Source organism: Protomyctophum parallelum (assembly GCF_964188405.1).
Source record: "Protomyctophum parallelum genome assembly, chromosome: 13".
NCBI lineage: Eukaryota > Metazoa > Chordata > Actinopteri > Myctophiformes > Myctophidae > Protomyctophum > Protomyctophum parallelum.
In genome coordinates, this window is record NC_139708.1 from 19,183,899 (window position 1) to 19,202,261 (window position 18,363).

The 18,363-nt window shown below is 41.5% G+C and overlaps 1 protein-coding gene across 2 annotated transcripts in view; it reads left to right on the top strand.

The window, feature by feature from the left end:
- LOC310869702 (E3 ubiquitin-protein ligase MGRN1-like) overlaps positions 1-15,950 on the top strand; it is a 16,108-nt gene extending 158 nt beyond the window's left edge. The window contains exons 1-17 of one of the 2 annotated variants that reach the window (XM_083780559.1): positions 1-186; positions 2,104-2,222; positions 2,321-2,409; positions 2,949-3,095; positions 4,674-4,791; positions 4,971-5,037; positions 5,227-5,270; positions 5,372-5,419; positions 5,559-5,627; positions 6,078-6,237; positions 6,652-6,761; positions 7,406-7,620; positions 8,354-8,465; positions 9,012-9,057; positions 9,284-9,388; positions 11,097-11,142; positions 12,536-15,950. The exon at positions 1-186 is cut by the window's left edge and continues 158 nt beyond it. In XM_083780559.1, the coding sequence (XP_083636685.1) occupies positions 99-186; positions 2,104-2,222; positions 2,321-2,409; positions 2,949-3,095; positions 4,674-4,791; positions 4,971-5,037; positions 5,227-5,270; positions 5,372-5,419; positions 5,559-5,627; positions 6,078-6,237; positions 6,652-6,761; positions 7,406-7,620; positions 8,354-8,465; positions 9,012-9,057; positions 9,284-9,388; positions 11,097-11,137 (1,578 nt within the window). In that variant the 5' untranslated portion in view covers positions 1-98 and the 3' untranslated portion in view covers positions 11,138-11,142; positions 12,536-15,950. The remainder of the gene's footprint in view (positions 187-2,103; positions 2,223-2,320; positions 2,410-2,948; positions 3,096-4,673; positions 4,792-4,970; positions 5,038-5,226; positions 5,271-5,371; positions 5,420-5,558; positions 5,628-6,077; positions 6,238-6,651; positions 6,762-7,405; positions 7,621-8,353; positions 8,466-9,011; positions 9,058-9,283; positions 9,389-11,096; positions 11,143-12,535) is intronic. The other variant, XM_083780558.1, reaches the window with a different exon arrangement.
- The last annotated feature ends 2,413 nt before the right edge of the window (positions 15,951-18,363 follow it).

Consider the following 18,363-nt stretch of genomic DNA (forward strand, 5'->3'; position numbering starts at 1 on the left):
TTGTGTCAACTGTAGACAAATTAGTATTCCTCATCAGCGTTGCTACTGTCGTTAGCCGCTAAACTAAGCTAAGCTAACTGTGGCCAGAGAGAGGAAAGATGGGGTCCATTCTGAGTCGGAGGATCGCTGGGGTTGAGGATATTGATATCCAGGCCAACTCGGCCTACAGATTTCCACCCAAATCAGGTAAAGTGACCATGCAGTTGTCCATCTCGATCGGTGTGACAACAACATGTACAATTATGCTGTCATGAAGCTGCCAACAAATACCTTTGTATTTGTATTTGTGTCAGTGATGGGGGGGGGGGGGAAATACCGTTCCTTTGTGGAGGTTGGCTGGCCATCATAACAAAACGCATCATAAACATAGACGAGTAGACGGACAGTGCATGTAAACATGCGTAATATCAGATTGTATTAGTCGTTAGTTTGATTAAAAAGGATACATCCATCCATAAGCTCAGAATGGATGTCAATACATGCATACATCAGGTCAGGACCACAATGGAAACAAGCCCTCAGGGATTTTTGGGCTATCCTCATTTGCATTATCGTACCACGACATTTTTGCAAACTGAATAAAGTATTAAATGAAACTAATCTTTATTCTTTACCATTTGGTGGCCACCACACACCTCGCCCAGAGCTGTTTGCCCTACATTGTTTATACATGTCCTATAATATAGCCCAGCGGTTTTCAACCAGTGGTCCTTGAGGGGGTTCAAGGTGTTCCCCAGCTAAATGATGGAGAGTTGGTAACCAAATAGACCCTTATAGATCTTTAACTCTTGAGAGTGTATGGTTACTATTTTACTAATAAACAATGAATTGGCTCTCAATAGCTAATTTATTGTTAAACACCTACATTACTTCATTTACAAGAAGTCCACACAATTAGATAATGTAGAAGAATTGTTATTTTTGATCAACGAGGTTGGGCGAGGTGTGTGGTGGCCACCAAATGGTAAAGAATAAAGATTAGTTTCATTTAATACTTTATTCAGTTTGCAAAAATGTCGTGGTACGATAATGCCAACAGCATTGAACTGACACCAAAAATTATTTAGTTTTGGGTCTGAGAGTCTAAATCTCATCAAATGGTGGCCCGTGGCTCAAATGCCAAATAAATAATGGGCCTTGATGTGAAAATGGTTGAAAACCATTATATCTATGCAAAGCATAACCACTATGCTTTGCATAGATATAATTTCTCAAACTATGATAATAATAATACCGGTATAAGAAAATACACCGTAGGCTTTCCCCAAATCAATCATTGATGCATCGCATAGTGGTTCAAACGAAGGTACAGTTCAATACAAAACTGCTACAAGGATAAAACCAGAATAAGACTTGTTTACATCAGGGTCCTCCATTTTCAATTCATCAGTCGAATGATTTAAAGACGTACACAATAAATATACACGTACAGTATGGAAAAAAGGGGTGGGGCGGACTTTGAAATGTTTACAGGGGCCGGTTTGGAATTGCAGCCGTCTGCAAACTCAAACCAATTGTTTAGAATTGTCTAGAAATTACATATACATACATATTAGATATTACATACATTTCATGTAAATAGACATATCCAGCTTACTTTCATTATACTAATTATAACTTACTTCTTTTTTTTTGCTGATCTATGATTAAAAAATGGTGTGTGGGGTCTTAATTTCTAATTAGTATAATTAAAGTAAGTTGTAATTGATGTTAAAATGATTTTTAGAAGTTGGTGCATTAATCGTTTTTGCATTCGCACTTGGTATGCAGAAATGGGTTGTTGATATACAAAAGTGCTTTGAAATAATTGAAATTATATAATGGTTAATATTAATATAATGAACAGTATCATAACTTAAGGACGACCTTTTCACCCACTTTCAACCTATCTTCATATATATACTTTCAGACATTTAATTTGTCCACAGCTCTCATCTGAGACGCAGACAGAGTAGACAAAAATTGCACCATATTAAAATGAGCATTAGTGAGAGGACCAATGAATTATGAAGATAAATGGACGAAGTGGTCCTTTAAAGTGTGCCAGATTGCATCTTTCAATGTCTCATGTATTCATCATTGCTCAATTCATCCTGTGTCCAGGAAATTATTTTGCCAGTCACTTTTTTATGGGAGGAGAGAAATTTGACACGCCACATCCAGAGGGTTACCTTTTTGGAGAAAACATGGACCTCAACTTTCTTGGAAATAGGCCTGTGCAGGTGAACATTTTGGTTGCTTTAGAATGGACTATTTTGTCAGATTATTTTCATTGACTTCCTAACTAATAATTAATGTTGATTTCTATGTGGTTTCTTAGTTTCCATATGTGACTCCTGCCCCCCACGAGCCTGTGAAAACTCTTAGGAGTCTGGTTAACATTAGAAAGGATTCTCTACGCTTAGTCAGGTAAAGTAGGATGTCAGGTGATGATGCGAATGTCACAGCTAGGGATGGGACGATATGCAAGCGATGTCACGATGTTTGTGGCGAAAATGATTTAGATTAACGAGATTAATGCTATAATCAAAATGCGCTTAAAACCTAAAATGCCACTGCTGTTAATCGCTTGAAACTGCTGGGGGAATGTTTGCCAAAAATAGCCGATCTACAAGCTGACAGTGCGTTGTAGCATAACATCTTGTGAGCTTGTAGATTTGCTATTTTTGTTGAATCCTTTACATGTCTGTTTCATTAAGTATAGATGTAATTAAATGGTACTGAATTTGCAGCTCCATCAAATCTAATTCATCCTAGTGTCTGACGGAGGACAATTTCACAATAAATTTAAATGTCCAGTTATCCACGACATGATTATTGTGAGTGGTTTATTCATCACGATGAACGATTATCGTCCCATCCCTAGTCACTCACAGCTATTACAAATTTAGAGGCTGTTGGTAAGAACACAAATAATTCTATAAAAGATTCAAATCTTGGGTTTCTAGGTACAAAGATGACTCTGATGCAACAACAGAGGAGGGTGGGAAGCCAAAGGTTTTATATGGCGTGGAGTTCACCTTCGATGCAGATGCACGGGTAGCCATCACCCTGTGCTGCCAAGCCTTTGAGGAGTTCCACAATGGGATGGCTGTGTAAGAATCTGATTCTGAATAAGGTTTTACAACCTTATTCAGATTACTCAATTGCATGCATGCTTATAGTTAACCCTTTTAGACCTGAGGACGATTCTACAAATGTCCTGACAGTTTTCTGAAAAACGATGTTTCTATGTCATTGGTACTCAAACATTTACATGTCAAGGACCCCCAACTAATTATGTAATTGGCTGCCGACCCCCATCTGAAAATATGTTGTTCCAGGGACCTTCCAGAAGCAAAGATTTGATTTAAAAACGTTCGCTTTGAAAGAAAATATATTCAATGGTTTGCGCCACATTTTCACGATTTTTCAAAAATCGTAGATCTACAAGCTTGCCGTGCTATGAGCTTGTAGATCATAATAAAACAGTATAACATATAACATAATAAAACACCAAAAGTGGTTCCTGCCCAGGATGGGTTAATTAGATGTATTTGAAAAATTACGTTGACATTATTTTAGATCTAGTTGTTGAATTGCTTTAGTTGTAGAATACAGGTCTCGTTCAGTGAAGGGGGTTTCCTGTTACTGAAAAAAAACACTATAGCAATCAGAATATAGTAATAATATAATATATTTTGAAATAATTTAGATTATTCTTTTTGTGCTTAAGTGGTTAATCACACGCCACATTTGAATCCAGTGTATAGGTCTTTTATTAAAATCTATCTCGTATCTAGATGTCATGGACCAAAAGGGTTGATTTCAAGGGAGTCTGAGCTCTGAGCCAAAGATATCACACTGTTTTGTGAGTACTGAGATCTACAGTGCAGAGTCTAGATTGGATGTGGCGGGTCCTTAGCAACCAGCAGTCACCATGGATACTCTTGATAAGGCTGACGAGAAGATGCACGATAAGATGAAAACCTTTATTGATCCCTGTGGGCAAATTCAAATGTCATAGTCGGCGACAGCAGTGAGAGTGAAACACAGAATATGTACAGCTGAGAGTAGAAAGAGCGAGCCAAACCAAGATGGATGATAAAATAAATAAATAATGTCGTTAGATTTAATTACAAATTTCGCAAATTTCACATTGGGTCTGACTGAGCTAAGATATGTACATTCTAATATAAGAAATGTAAGGTATATCACCAGTCAATGTATGGATATGTACCTCTCTATATCACCAGTAAAAACAGGAGTTAGTAATCCAGACAGCGTAGTTCTCGTATATGGGTTCAGCTGTAATTGTATTAGGCACAGGGAATCTATTTAACATATCTCTGTGTTGTGCTAAATGTCGTCCCGGTCTAATGCTCAGACCTCGGATCATAAAGTGTGAGCCGTGAAAAGAGCCTCATTATAAATTACTTCATATAATGAGACCAGTCTGTGTCCATTTTCTTTTCAAGCTTTTTTACACTAATGAATGGTCCAAGTGCAGATGATACATATTGATACATTAGTCACCTCCTAGTGTAGAATGTCATATCCACTATCCGGTCCCTCTCCAGCCCTTTTCCTTGTTGCCACTTTGGTGATGGGATAGAAACACGCATTTATAGCGTAAGTGTAACTTTGTTGGCCGTGACCATTAGTGTTATTTGACCATGATGTGTTCTGCATAGGTACAACCCCAAGGTTCCAGGACTGGTCTCTGAAACTGTACACTATAAACGAGGCGTGAGCCAACAGTTCTCCATGCCCTCGTTCAAAATCGACTTCACAGAGTGGAAGGAGGAGGACGTAAGTATCTTCGTTCGCAGTCATGTCATTATCTGTGGTGTTATCCTTCCTGCACCCACATTTAGCCCAACGTTGGCCATATGCCAACATGAACATTATTCATTCTGGAGATTTCTTTCTATTTATGACTAACCAGGTCAATGTTAAAACAGCAGCGTCTTCTTTTTTCCTTTTTATAGCTGAACTTTGATCTAGACCGAGGCGTTTTCCCCATGGTAATCCAAGCTGTGGTTGATGAAGGAGACGGTATGTTGACATACCTGATAAACAATGTGATGAGATATATATCCTCTGGCTGTGTTTTTTGGAAATATATATATATATACAGTATATATATATATTGACTGAGGGCACATGAAAATTTATGCATGCATGCATGGTGTTGTTGTAGGGTGCTTCGTATAAAAACAAACCATTATACTGTGTCCTTTCCAGATTGCCTAGGACATGCCCATGTTCTGTTGGCAGCCTTTGAAAGAGTAAGTACAGCTCTTAGTCTGAAATAATTACACCTCATTAAAGTAGAAAGTATAAGTTCAAGTTTTCTACGATATGAACAAATCTTTGTTTTTACTCCCAGCATGTTGATGGCAGCTTTTCCGTGAAGCCTCTGAAGCAGAAGCAGATTGTATGTTTATTATCATTCTTATTCCAATATCTTGTACAACGGTATTTTCACCATTTTGCAAATGATGTGACTTTCTTCTCTATCGCAATGGGCTAAAAGTATTTCCACACTGACTTATTCATGTTTTCTATTCAAACAGGTGGATCGAGTGAGCTACCTGCTGCAGGAGATCTATGGGATTGAGAACAAAAACAACCAAGAAACCAAGGTTTTCAGTGGAAATATTATCTTATGTATGAATGATAATGCTGAGTTATTTTTAAAACAGGAAAAGCATCTGTGTCATTTTACATTTTAGCTTGGGTTGGGTATTCAAAAATAGCAGATATACAAGCTCATTGCGCGTCCCTTAATGCCTCCGTATGAGCTTGTAAATCTGCCTTTTTCTAACATTTTTGTTAATCTTTTGGGGGTCCCTCGAACAAAATATTTTGAGATGGGGTTGGGGGGATTGGCCGCCAAATACATACCAGTTTGGCGGTCCTTGACATGAAAAGGTTTGAGCACCACTGATATAAAAACATATGTTTATCAGAAAACAAAAACAAAATAACTGTTAGAATGTATATCTGTAAAATAGCTCTTAATGGGTTAATGTCCCATTCTGGCAGCGTGTGCGTGCGTCACTAACATTGATTGATTGAACGTGTCGTTTCAGCAAACAGACGACGAGAACAGTGACAACAGCAACGAGTGTGTCGTGTGTCTCTCTGACTTGCGAGACACACTCATCCTGCCCTGCAGACACCTGTGTCTCTGCAACTCCTGCGCAGACACGCTGCGTTACCAGGCCAACAACTGTCCCATCTGCAGACTGCGTAAGACCACGTGTTTTCAACAGCGGTCGAGTACTGCTGCACTACTGACGTGCTTTCCACAAATCTTAGATTATTGCATCATGGATCTGTTATAATGATGATTAGTGAAAACATGAACATTATTAAATATTATAATATGATATTATAATATATATTGACAAATTTGTGTACTTTTGCTTTGGTAATGCAAGCATATTATGATGCAAATGCCTACAACTTTACAGGCCTTTTACTTTTACGAAGAATCTTTACATTGTACTAATCTGAGTATTTCTTCCACCACTGGTTTTCAATAGAATTCATTATGGATTACATTTTGGAGTGATGTTCTCTGAAAGAAAAAGTAACAAAAACATAGTGAAATGTGCAGTCCTGTTGTGCATAACGTGTCGTCCTTGGTCGTCCTCTCTCCAGCGTTCCGAGCTTTGCTGCAGATCCGAGCGGTGAGGAAGAAGCCTGGAGCACTGTCCCCGGTGTCCTTCAGCCCCGTCCTGGCACAGACCATGGACCACGATGAGCACTCGGTACGTTTGAAGCAGCCTGGCCTTAGCCTGGCTATATTTGCAGGCACCAGTACTGACGACCGTAAAGACGACTCTAAACACGACCTAGTCATGATTGGCTGCCTCCTAGCGACCTTACTAGCGACCTAGTCATGATTGGCTGCCTCCTAAGCCAATGAGAGTCTGAACGGAGCGAGTGGCAACTGGAGCTACAGGAAAGCAAAACACCAACAAAAGAATGTTGGAAACGAACTTTCTCTTGCCTCCTCTACTCCGATTGTTCAGTTTGCGAAACGTGACATTGACGAGCGCTGTACCTCTCTGAATAGCTGAGCTGATTTTAACTTGAATCGCTCAGGGGCAGCCGCTCTCTTAAACAAGATGCCGGCGCTCAGGAGTTGACTAAAGGAACCACTGGGTATGATGATGTCACACGCATACCCTCTATACTTGGAAAATAGCTCTACAAGATCTACGAGCTTGTAGATCTGATATTTTCGATGTGCAACCAAGTATAAATCAGGCCTTAAAAGTCCTCATTTATATGTGAAGTATGCAATATGGACCTTATTCAAAGGGAGCTTTTGAATATGCATCCCTTTTGTTTAGTTTGTCTTTTATCGGGTTCAGAATGCCAGCAATAGCCTTTGTGTATCTTTCTGCAGAGCTCGGATTCAGTTCCTCCTGGCTTTGAACCCATCTCCCTTTTGGAGGCACTAAACGGCCTGCGGTCGGTGTCCCCTGCCGTTCCGTCTGCACCTCTCTATGATGAGATCAACTTCTCCGGAGGCCTGGGAGGAGAAAGCAGACAGCTGGGCTCGCCGGAGCATTTAAGCGACGGAGGCCTGCAGAAAGGCAAAGTCAGCAAGTCACCCGACAGGTAATTAAACGATAATGTCGTCTCAACAATGCAATGCTCTCCACTGTTTTGTCTACCGTTTAAAGAGTTTTCACATTACCGGTATGTTGATGGCCCAGCTGGCAGCAAGAGGTTGTGACTCTGGTTGTGCCCAGCCGCTTTGTGGTACAAGGACAGGGATGTGTTTGCATGATTTAAAATGTAAAAGTATTTTTGAGTGGTGCAACCACTCCAAGGAACAGCAATGTCCGTGTTCACCTATGTGACTACCTATGTGTTGGTTCACCTATGTGACTACCTATGTGACGTTAATTGCACCACTCAGTTCACACGGGTGTTATCTTTTTATATTGCATGGTGTAGCTTCATGCACTGTTAACTTTCAATACTGTAGCTAAGAGTTTCAAGCGAGCATGTAAGCCCTAGTTGAGTGAGAATGTCCTTAGTAACGGTTTGCATTTCCTCTTTAAAGCTCTTTATCTTTATTGGGCCGGTCAGATGATTCTCGTTAAATTCAGTCCTAAGGGCCTTTTTCAATTTATCACCATCTTCAGCATCCGACACAGCACCACAGATTCACACATTCAGCTCCATCCATGGCAATCTGTCTTGTTGGCATTGCAGTCGGTTCTCTTCCCTGCAGGTCAAAACCTGCAGCGAAGCGAATCGCTCCGTTCGAGCGACCGTGTGGGTGTTTGGCCGATGTGTTCTAATAAATTGCTTTTCTACGTATTGTTTTTGTTCTCTCCCCAAGCACCCTGAGGTCTCCATCCTCTCCCATCCAAGAAGAGGATGAGGAGAAGCTGTCTGAGATGTCTGATGTCCAGCCACACACACTGCTGTCCAGCAGCCCCGCCCCCACGGAGGTAAACCTGCCAACTACGCCGTCTGACCTTTCATCTGAACGCCCATTAACCTCTACCACTCATTTGCAACGTTGAGCTATGTCATTAATATACATTAGAGTTGTGTGGAAATTATAATAATAATAAAAAATAATAAAAACGGCCCGGGCCGACTTTGTCACTGCCCAACGGGCCACGGGCCGGGCGGGCCGAGCCCGAGATTCATTATAATATTTTGCGCAATGAATTTCACCTGGTCTAAACCGCGCGAGCGGGCTTTCGGGCCGCCTTTTCTGGACTTGACCAACGGGGTTAGGGCCGGGCGGGCCCTTAACTCCACGGGCCGGGCCCGGGCCCATATTTTAGGCCCGTGCAGGGCTCTAATAGGGGGGGCTAGCGCCTCTAAAAAAAATGTCATCAGTGATATATTGAAGGTGTACTCTGCAGGCCAAAAATTACACCCTCTCTCTCTTTCTCTCTCGCTCGCTCGCTCCCCCCCCCCCCCATCTCCCCCCTCTCTCTCTCTCTCCCTCTCCTCTCTCTCTCTCTCTCTCTCTCTCTGTCTAGGCCACTGCAGCTGAGGATGTAGCAGAATCCCTGTCTCCAGATGATGGTGAGTTCTCTCTTCATCATCATTAGGATCGATAGAATAATCACAATTATTTTTGCTGAACCTAAAAGTCAGTTGGTGTTCATTCATTGTAGTCTGCACATCCATGTGTTGGGTGTAAGTATTAATGCTGAAAGTTGAACCGACATTTCGATTCGAATGTTAGTCCCCGTTTCCAATTGAACGACACTCTCTCTTTCCTTTCACCGTCTTGTCCTGGGCGTTGCAGAGGACAGGCTCCATTCAGGAGGGGAGATCCTCCAGGACTGTAGCAGTGAGCACAGCAGCCTGACCAAAACACAGAGCGACCCAGCGGGAGATCTGTCTTTGCCAGGTGAGAGAGATGAGCAGCACCCCTGTGCTGGTAATAAAGACTCGTGGATTAAAGTCGCCATGACTGATTTCAGTCATTTGGAAGCGAAAATAGCTGATCTAGATTGCTCACAATGCTCTCGATGTGCTTGTAGAGCTCAATCACAATATGTTCAGAAGCGTCTTCCATAAGATCTTAATAGTCTCGGATATTTCATATAAAAGCGGTCTTTGATTTCGTCTGCATTCGGTTGGCATTACTGTATGTAGAACAGCAGGAGCAATATTACTAAAACATCATAATGTTACTGTACTGTTCTCACTATACACTGGATAGTATGATTCAACAGTCAGATAAACACCTTTCTTCATCCACGACACTGGAGGCGTTGTTTGTAGTCAACAGGTTTTATGGCTTCAAAAGGGTGAAACTAAAAACACAAAAACATACAAAATTGTACTTAAACTCTTGGTTCATAGTTCATATACATAAATGCAATAAGTACAATAAGCTAGAATCACTACACAGACGGTGCTAGTGTGTGCTTTCACAATTCGCACATTAGGACTTGGTCATACAAACATTTCGTGAACAGTCGTGAGATTTGATTTAGCTTTCATCTATGCTGTACCCCTGTGCTGGTACTGAAGCAAGAATAAAGAGGACCTCAAAGAAAAAAGCGTTGCATTGCGATGCGTTGTGAGCTTGTAGATCAGTTATTTCTGCCGCAGAACAAAATCCAGAAAATAATGTTAATTGAACTCTGAGTGTACAGATGGAACACTGGAGATTTAAAGGCCTATAAAGCCACAGCATTTTGTTTTTCTTAAGCTTTACTTTTTGTTCTAAAGTATACGGTAGTATATATACAGGTAATTATCCACAAGATGCAGGCAGCATTTACTGGAGAAACTCTAGCACGAAAACGCCAAGTCGTTGTGATGAAAAGTGTGGAACACATCTCTCGACCTTTTGAATTCCCAGCATACCTCTTCTGTTCTACCGTTCGTCATGGCTCCTTGCTGGTTCTCTCTGTGCTTTGCATCGTCTTAACTGGTGTGCTCTTGTCTTGTCTCTCCTCTCTTCTCCCTAACACTGCTCCTCCTCTGTCCTGTCCTCTCCTGTCCTCCGCACGCCTGGCCTGTCTCTGGGACACTGCACCCTCTGTCCTCTCCTGTCCTCCGCACGCCTGGCCTGTCTCTGGGACACTCCTCCTCTGTCCTGTCCTGTCCTCTCCTGTCCTCCGCACGCCTGGCCTGTCTCTGGGACACTCCTCCTCTGTCCTGTCCTGTCCTATCCTCCGCACGCCTGGCCTGTCTCTGGGACAATCCTCCTCTGTCCTGTCCTGTCCTCTCCTGTCCTCCGCACGCCTGGCCTGTCTCTGGGACAATCCTCCTCTGTCCTGTCCTGTCCTGTCCTGTCCTCCGCACGCCTGGCCTGTCTCTGGGACACTGCACCCTCTGTCCTCGCCTGGCCTGTCTCTGGGACACTGCTCTCCTGTCCTCCGCACGCCTGGCCTGTCTCTGGGACACTCCTCCTCTGTCCTGTCCTCTGCACGCCTGGCCTGTCTCTGGGACACTGTTCCTCTGTCCTCTGCTGTCCTCTGCACGCCTGGCCTGTCTCTGGGACACTGCTCTCCTGTCCTCCGCACGCCTGGCCTGTCTCTGGGACACTCCTCCTCTGTCCTGTCCTCTCCTGTCCTCCGCACGCCTGGCCTGTCTCTGGGCAGCTCTAGGTCCTGATGCCTGCTCTATTGGTATGGAGGAATAACCGTGGTATGTACCGTTAGGCTTTAGGGTGCAACGGTTCATTCAACTAATGTATTTAATCAATTGTAAAAAAATAAATACATCAATCATTTAATTTGATACAGTTGTCCATTAGTAATCGATTCCTATTCTGGCCATGTCATTATAGTAGAAAAGCATAAAACATAGTTGAAATGGCTGGTCTACAAGCTCACAACATGTCGTGATGCAACGCGTTGTAAGCTTGTGAACTATTATTGCACGACCGAGTATAAGACAAGTGGTTAATCGATTCATAGATATCGTATATCGGTCCTATCTACAGTACATATTCTAGCTTTTTGTTTTTCCGTAAAATGAACGCTACATACTACAGCGTCACCAACGCAGCAGATCTGTAAGCTTTATTAGAATCCTGAAAAGTAACAGTTTTCCATTATCAATATACTGCTGTTTTTATTTTATTTTATTAATCGATTAATCAGAAAAAGCAATCGATAGAATAATCCTTACCGATCGATAGTTGCAGCCCTAGTAGGTTTCGTGTCTGTCCTGCCTCTCCCAATGTGCTCCACTGCTTTCACTGGACTCTGTTCTGATCCTACCAGGAAATACAATCCTCCTCTAATTCACCCTGGCATACCTGCTCTGGGCATGTCATTGTAGGTGAAACATTACAGAACCCGTGTGAAAAAATAGCAGATCTACAACTTAAGCACGTTGGCAATTTATTTTCTCTCTTCCTTTTGTGGATAAGGCAACCTTCGTCAAATAATATAGTCGCTTTACTTTCACAGTCAAACAAATCCCATATGCTGAGCAGGGAGGCGGCGCGAACGCAAGCCTTTACCAACAAGAGGTTATTCCGTGATACAAATTCGATATAATTTGAACGTCAGCTTATTGCGGATAGTACTGCTAACAGTAACGTACCTTTTGTCCGGGGAGGGTATAGAGCGTCACAGTCCCGCCCCCTCGAGAGACCCGGAAAATAAATCCCCGTTCATTTTCCTCATAGACTTTTCAGAAAGTATTTATTTAAAGACGTTTACGCCGCAGACAAAGCCAACTCTTGTCGTGACAAATCATGACAATAAACACAATGTTTTGGGCCAAACAAAGAATTAGAAAGTAGAAAAAAACGGCAGGTTACAACACTTCTTTTGTTGTTTTTCTTCTTTGTAATTATTTGTTTGGTCCAAAATATTGTAATATAATAATATAATATATCTCCGGAAGATATAGGCTCTTCTGGGTCATCACAGGGTCACAGGTGACATTGTTGGTAAAAGAAATACTCAAAATACGCATGCATAATGGAATTATTCATTAATTTATGAATAAACACATAGTCAATGTGTGGAGAGAAGAGGTTTTCTGTCCGACGGTGGCAAATAAATGCCCTTTTTTCTCCCCACAGGGTCGTCCGAGTCGACAGAAAGCCTGAAGAGTCAAAGCACAAACTGCTCCAGCCAGCCTCTGCTGTGTCCCACCAGTAGCCTGCATATGGAGGATGAGCACCTCAACCCTTGACTCCTTTCCTCTCGTTCTCTACAGCAGTGGCTCTCAAACTTCTCCATGTCAAGGACCCCCAAGTCGACATTTATTAGGCCGCGGAGTGCGCGGACCCCCATTTGAAAAGATATGCCAGGGGCCCCCGATAAGAGAGGATCTTTAGGGCTCTTAGCAGTGATTCTGAAACATTAATTTCATGGACCCCCAGTTTCACATGCATTAGGCTACGGACCCTGATTTAATGGCATTTTCAACTCTGGGACCCCACTTTATATTGTACAATCACTCTTAATTTAACTCTGAGAGTGTACAAATGGAACCAAATGGACCTGTTAGCGTCCAACTCTCTGAGTTACAGACCCATAAGGGTCCATTTGGTTCCTAACTATCTCTAATTTAGCAAGGGACCCTCTGGAACTCCCTCTAGAGGTCCCTGGACCCCACTTTGAGAACCAATGTTCTACAGATGAGTCAATACAGACTCCCCGTGGCCCATTTGGTTTCCTCTAAAACCAAAGCCGGTCACATGCTTTTGTGCATTCGGCGCCATGGAGCACTTGACTCTGCAGTCCTAAACCCAGACATGAGTTGGCAGGCAGTGGTTTCCCTTGACAGATTTCCAGTTTCCTCGTAGGATTATTCGATTTGTGCAGGAAAAATAAGGTGGTTAACGATGTAAGAGTTTAAATGTTTTATTCTACTAAATACATTTCATTTAAAATCTTAACCTTTTTTATTGTAACAATTCAGAAGTGGCTCAGACGTCGTACGACATATGATTTGTGTAGGTGATCTTGTGTGAATATAATAAGCCGTTGCTGTAGCCGTGCTGCAGAGCTTATTTTCTTCATTTAAGTAAGCACAATGCAGATTTATATTTGGAAATCTGCCATTGGGAACCCATGATGTATTATTATTATTATTATTATTATTTTCTTTTTCCATCGACATCTCTTGACACATTAAGAAATGTGATCTCCGGGTACGTGTGGCTGGACATGTCACAGATTTGAGACTAACGTATGGACGGGGAAAAAAAGAAATTGTAATTCCTGCTTGACTGTTCAGTTGTGTGTCTTGGCTGGACTTGTGATCTATTTATGTGGTAAGAATCCAGAAATATGCCACTACCTAAACACGGTGGTGCTTAAGCACACTTATTTTAGATCAACTCTATTGCTCGACACTATACATTTAATTGAATTAGTATTGTGTTGAAATGGTGTGTTCACTTATGAGGGGAAAACCCTAATACTGTTTTATAGTTTTCTTGATTAGGAAAATGAGCAGGACTTTTAGAATATGCTAATTATTTTTTGAGTCCGTTTGGAACATATTTCATACTCATGAAATCTATTATAATAATCCATTCCCTATACTATAGCAATGTATGATATGTTAGTTTAATATGGCTACAGTCTTAAACCTCAACATGTCAGCCTTTTTGTTTTTTTTACGTTATATCTGTGTATCCTAACTGTATACAAGATTTCTCTGTAGTTGCTAAATTGTACACTTGGCATATTAACATAGAGTTAAAATAACTGGTATTAAAGTAATGTAATTAGGTTCAGCTACAGTATATGCACAGACGTCTTGAGATTTTGGTCATACATTAACGCTACAGTTTACCATTCCAGCAGCTGAACTAACGATAGCCTGAGCCTGCAACAAGCATAGCATCGTTGTCGAGAGGAAACCACCTAACTCCATTTTTTAGGTTTTTTTTTTTTTTTTTCATAAATGAATGCTATTGAACACCCTTTACGTCTGTGTGTTTGTTAAAAATAATATTGAAACAACGAAAAGTATTAAAAAGCGCTTTGAACAAAAAAAGTCCATTGGACCATCCACCACCTCTCCCCCTCTCATGAAAGTAATTGGCAATATATAAACTCACAGTACCAACTTTGATAAGGTTTTCTTCATTTCCTGAATATTGAACATTTTGTAGTTATAGATCTACAAGCTTGTCTTGATACCACACATGAGCTTGTATATCTGCTATTTTCACTACTTTGCACGACACTGTTGTAACAGCGTAGTGTTAAATAGAGCTTAGCCACTTAGACACTATTTTCAGTGAAAGCTTCCCCACAGTAACAGAAAACAGAAGAGAAAATCCACTAGTATTGAGCCCTGAGGGACTCAGCTCAACCATATGGGGTTGAAGTGGTTAAAGGATGTCCAATGAGAAAAAAGTATTCTATGGAGATGCAAGGTTTCTGTTCCGACCGACGGTGACAACAATATGACAAAAGAAGTGTGCTTGGCATAAACGTGGCGGCAGGTCCCTGTTTGCTGTCTTTTTATGTTGCAATGCCAGCATCTGCTTCTGTAATGTGTTTGCAGAGTATAGGATCAAACCTTTTCGCAGTCTGTGTGCCTCCTTCCCTGTCCCTATAGATGAAGCACCGTGCATATATAGATCTATGTGCCTTTTGAACTGCTACTGTATGACCGCTTGTTGCTTTGGGCATTTGTGTTCTCATTGAAGCTAGAATATACAGCATTTTTCAGCCTGTAGACACTGGTTTTGTTTTGACGCAGATTGTCTTTTCTTTCACCCCCACTTTATTGTTTTTGTTTTACAACATTCGCTACTGTAAAATATCTTGTTAATGAGCAATATTAAATTTCAATGTTACCATTTTAAGCCCACGTATTGTTAATGATGCTAATCTCAAAAGAATTTAGGTTAAAGTGTATATTGTTCTATGTTTAGATGGGAAGAACACGTTACATTGCATTATAATCAGTTGGGCTAGCTTTTTGCATGTGGATTTCTACTGCTTTCACTGTTACTTTGTGTTTCCCCTTATATGTGCCATTTCAGTGAGCATGGAATCTCCTTCGCGTTTGAGTAAATGCTCAACGCCCCCTCCTCCTTGTAGTAGAGGTACAGTTTTTGACCGCAGAGTCTCAAGCGAACTTGAGCCATGAGAGACACCACCGAGCAAAGCAGTTGCCGTGCAAAACTTGTCAAAACGTGTCGCTTAGCCAACTCAGCCCTGTTCGAGTTGCAACCCGATATGGACAGAATAGTAAATCCTCGTCCCGCAAGCAGGGAAACTTGCGAGACTCGCGAGGGCGGACGTGACCATTTACTCAAACCCGAAGGAGATAACATGCTCGCGCCATTTCAACTTGACACCGTGCCTTCCTCCTTCCTGTTCTGACCACTATTGACCTGGTATCCAGGATGATGCCACAGTAGGTGGCCATTTTGTGGCTCTCTTTAAAACGATACCCATCTGTCCCCGTGTGCAGCATGTGTATAACAATAATGCAAAAATAAAGGATCAATACTTTGACTATCACTTGCGTGTGTGATCCTTTTGTTTTTGTTAAACGTATACCCGAAAAGTGGTTCCAGAGAATGCATTCATTTTTGGCCAGCCAGCTACCCTTAAATATGTTTATCCCATTAAACCTGTGCCACATTCTACAAATGTCTTCTAAATCCTAACAGCTTATTGAAAATTCACACCCGTGTGAAGTGAGGGGCGCTAATATATTAAAGTCTAACTCATGTTGATTAGGTGATGTGATGTAAAGCAAACGGTGCCAACACAAACATTAAATGCCATTAGCAAAAAAGAGACAATATGACGTAAATGATCCCTTAATTTTCAATGGCGTTTTTAAAACAAACATTGAACTAAAAACAAACATTAAACCTGTATATAGGAGGGGCTAGCTCCCCTCAAAAATGTATGTTGCTACTGTATATATCAGTGGTGCTCAAACCTGTTCACGTCAAGGACCCCCAAAATGACCCGACCCCATCTCAAGTATTTTTGCGCCAGCGTACCCCCCAGAAGTAAAAATTTGAGTTTGCTTTAAAATATATGAAAGTTTGGCACATATGTTTAAGATTTTTCTAAAATAGCAGATCTACAAGCTCATAACGCGGCACACGGCTACTTCGCTCTAGGTGTAAATCTGTGATCTGCTATTGTCTATTTCGAAAACTCCAGCAAGAGTAAACCCTGGCAAGGCTGGCATACATTATTCCCTGTTCATCACAAGTAACTAAGACGGTGGAATAAATGGAGCCTCTTGCAGAGTTAATTCAAAAATGTAGGCTATTCATTAAAAAGCCATTTAAAATGTTCATCTTACAGTGGACATGTTTGCCTGAAAATGAATCTTTGAAATGTTTCATAGTTTTAGAAATGTTACTTTCAGATTTATAATGGGGGTCAATGGCAGATTTTGGCACATCAAATAAGGACATTAACAGTATTGCCAGCGTCAAAGGAATCCATTTGTTTCACCTGAACATCAACAGCCTTGGACCCAAACTGGCTGAGGTCAGACAAGTGTTCCAAAGCGGTAAGGTAAACATCCTAAGTTTCTCTGAAACAAAGCTGGACGAGTCCACCAGGGACCCAGAGATAGAAATAGAGAACTATACTATCATTAGGAACGACAGAAACAGGCATGGCGGTGGCGTGTGCATGTATATTCACAAAGACACTGAATATGTTACTCGTACTGACTTACAGCATGATGAAATTGAAACTGTGTGGGTTGAATTAATTTTCAAAAATGCTAAATCAGTATTAGTTGGCACCGTCTATAGACCGCCCGATCAGAATGGGTTCTATGATATACTTGAGGGGTGCTTAGCTGGGGAGGAATGTGTAGAGAAAATCCTGATTGGCGACTACAATACGGATATGCTTCATAAGGAAGCACCTGTGTTTAAGTCATTTAGTCGGTTTTGTGATCTGCATGGTGTCAGTCAGCTAATTACCCAACCCACAAGAGTGTGTGATTCTACTCAAACTGTCATTGATCTCATTCTGACCTCGGACAAATCCAGAATCTCCAAGAAAGGGGTTATTGTATGTGGGCTCAGTGATCATTTTATGATTTTCTGTACCCGCAAAATACAAAAACTAAAGTTTGACTGTCACAAAACAGTCATATCTAGGGACCTCAAAACCTACTCTAGTGAGGCCTTTAACCTAGAACTGGAGAGTCTGGATTGGTCCGATGTGCTCAGGAGCTCACTAGTCGAAGAAGCATGGCTTGGCTTTAAAACCAAATTTACATCAGTACTAAACATCATGGCTCCTTTGAGAACCATCAGGGTCAAAACCCGCTCGGAGCCATGGATGAATTCGGACATACTGACTGCAATGAAAGCCAGAGACAACAAATGCTCTGAACTTCTTAAATGCAAGTCCATGCTAGCCAAGCGCTTCGACAGTAATCTCCAGACCAAACTGTGCAACCTAAAAACCCAGTGTAACAAGCTAAGAAACGGTGTAATTGCCATGACCAAATCTGCCAAATGTAACTTTATCAATGATAAAGCCGAGGAAATCAAAAACAATCCTCGGGAACTCTGGAAGTTACTAAACAACCAACTAGGCTGTGGTCAGAAACTAAAAACCAGGTTTACTAACATAAACATCAAATCGAATAACACCCTCATCACTGACAAGCTTGATGTAGCCAACCACCTGAACATCTTCTTTACAAACATTGCAACAAAGCTGGTTAGCAAACTGCCCTCCCACTCTGGGCGTTTTGGTGTAGAGCACATCAAAGCCTTCTACAAAAACCTTGGTGTTTGTAAAGATGATTTCAAAATGGCAATGGTAACAACCGAGGAGGTACTTAAAAAACTGAGTGCCCTCCAACCCCACAAGGCCACTGGCCATGACAATATCCCCTCCAAATTTCTCAGAGACTCAGCCTTTTCCATAGCTCCAGTCA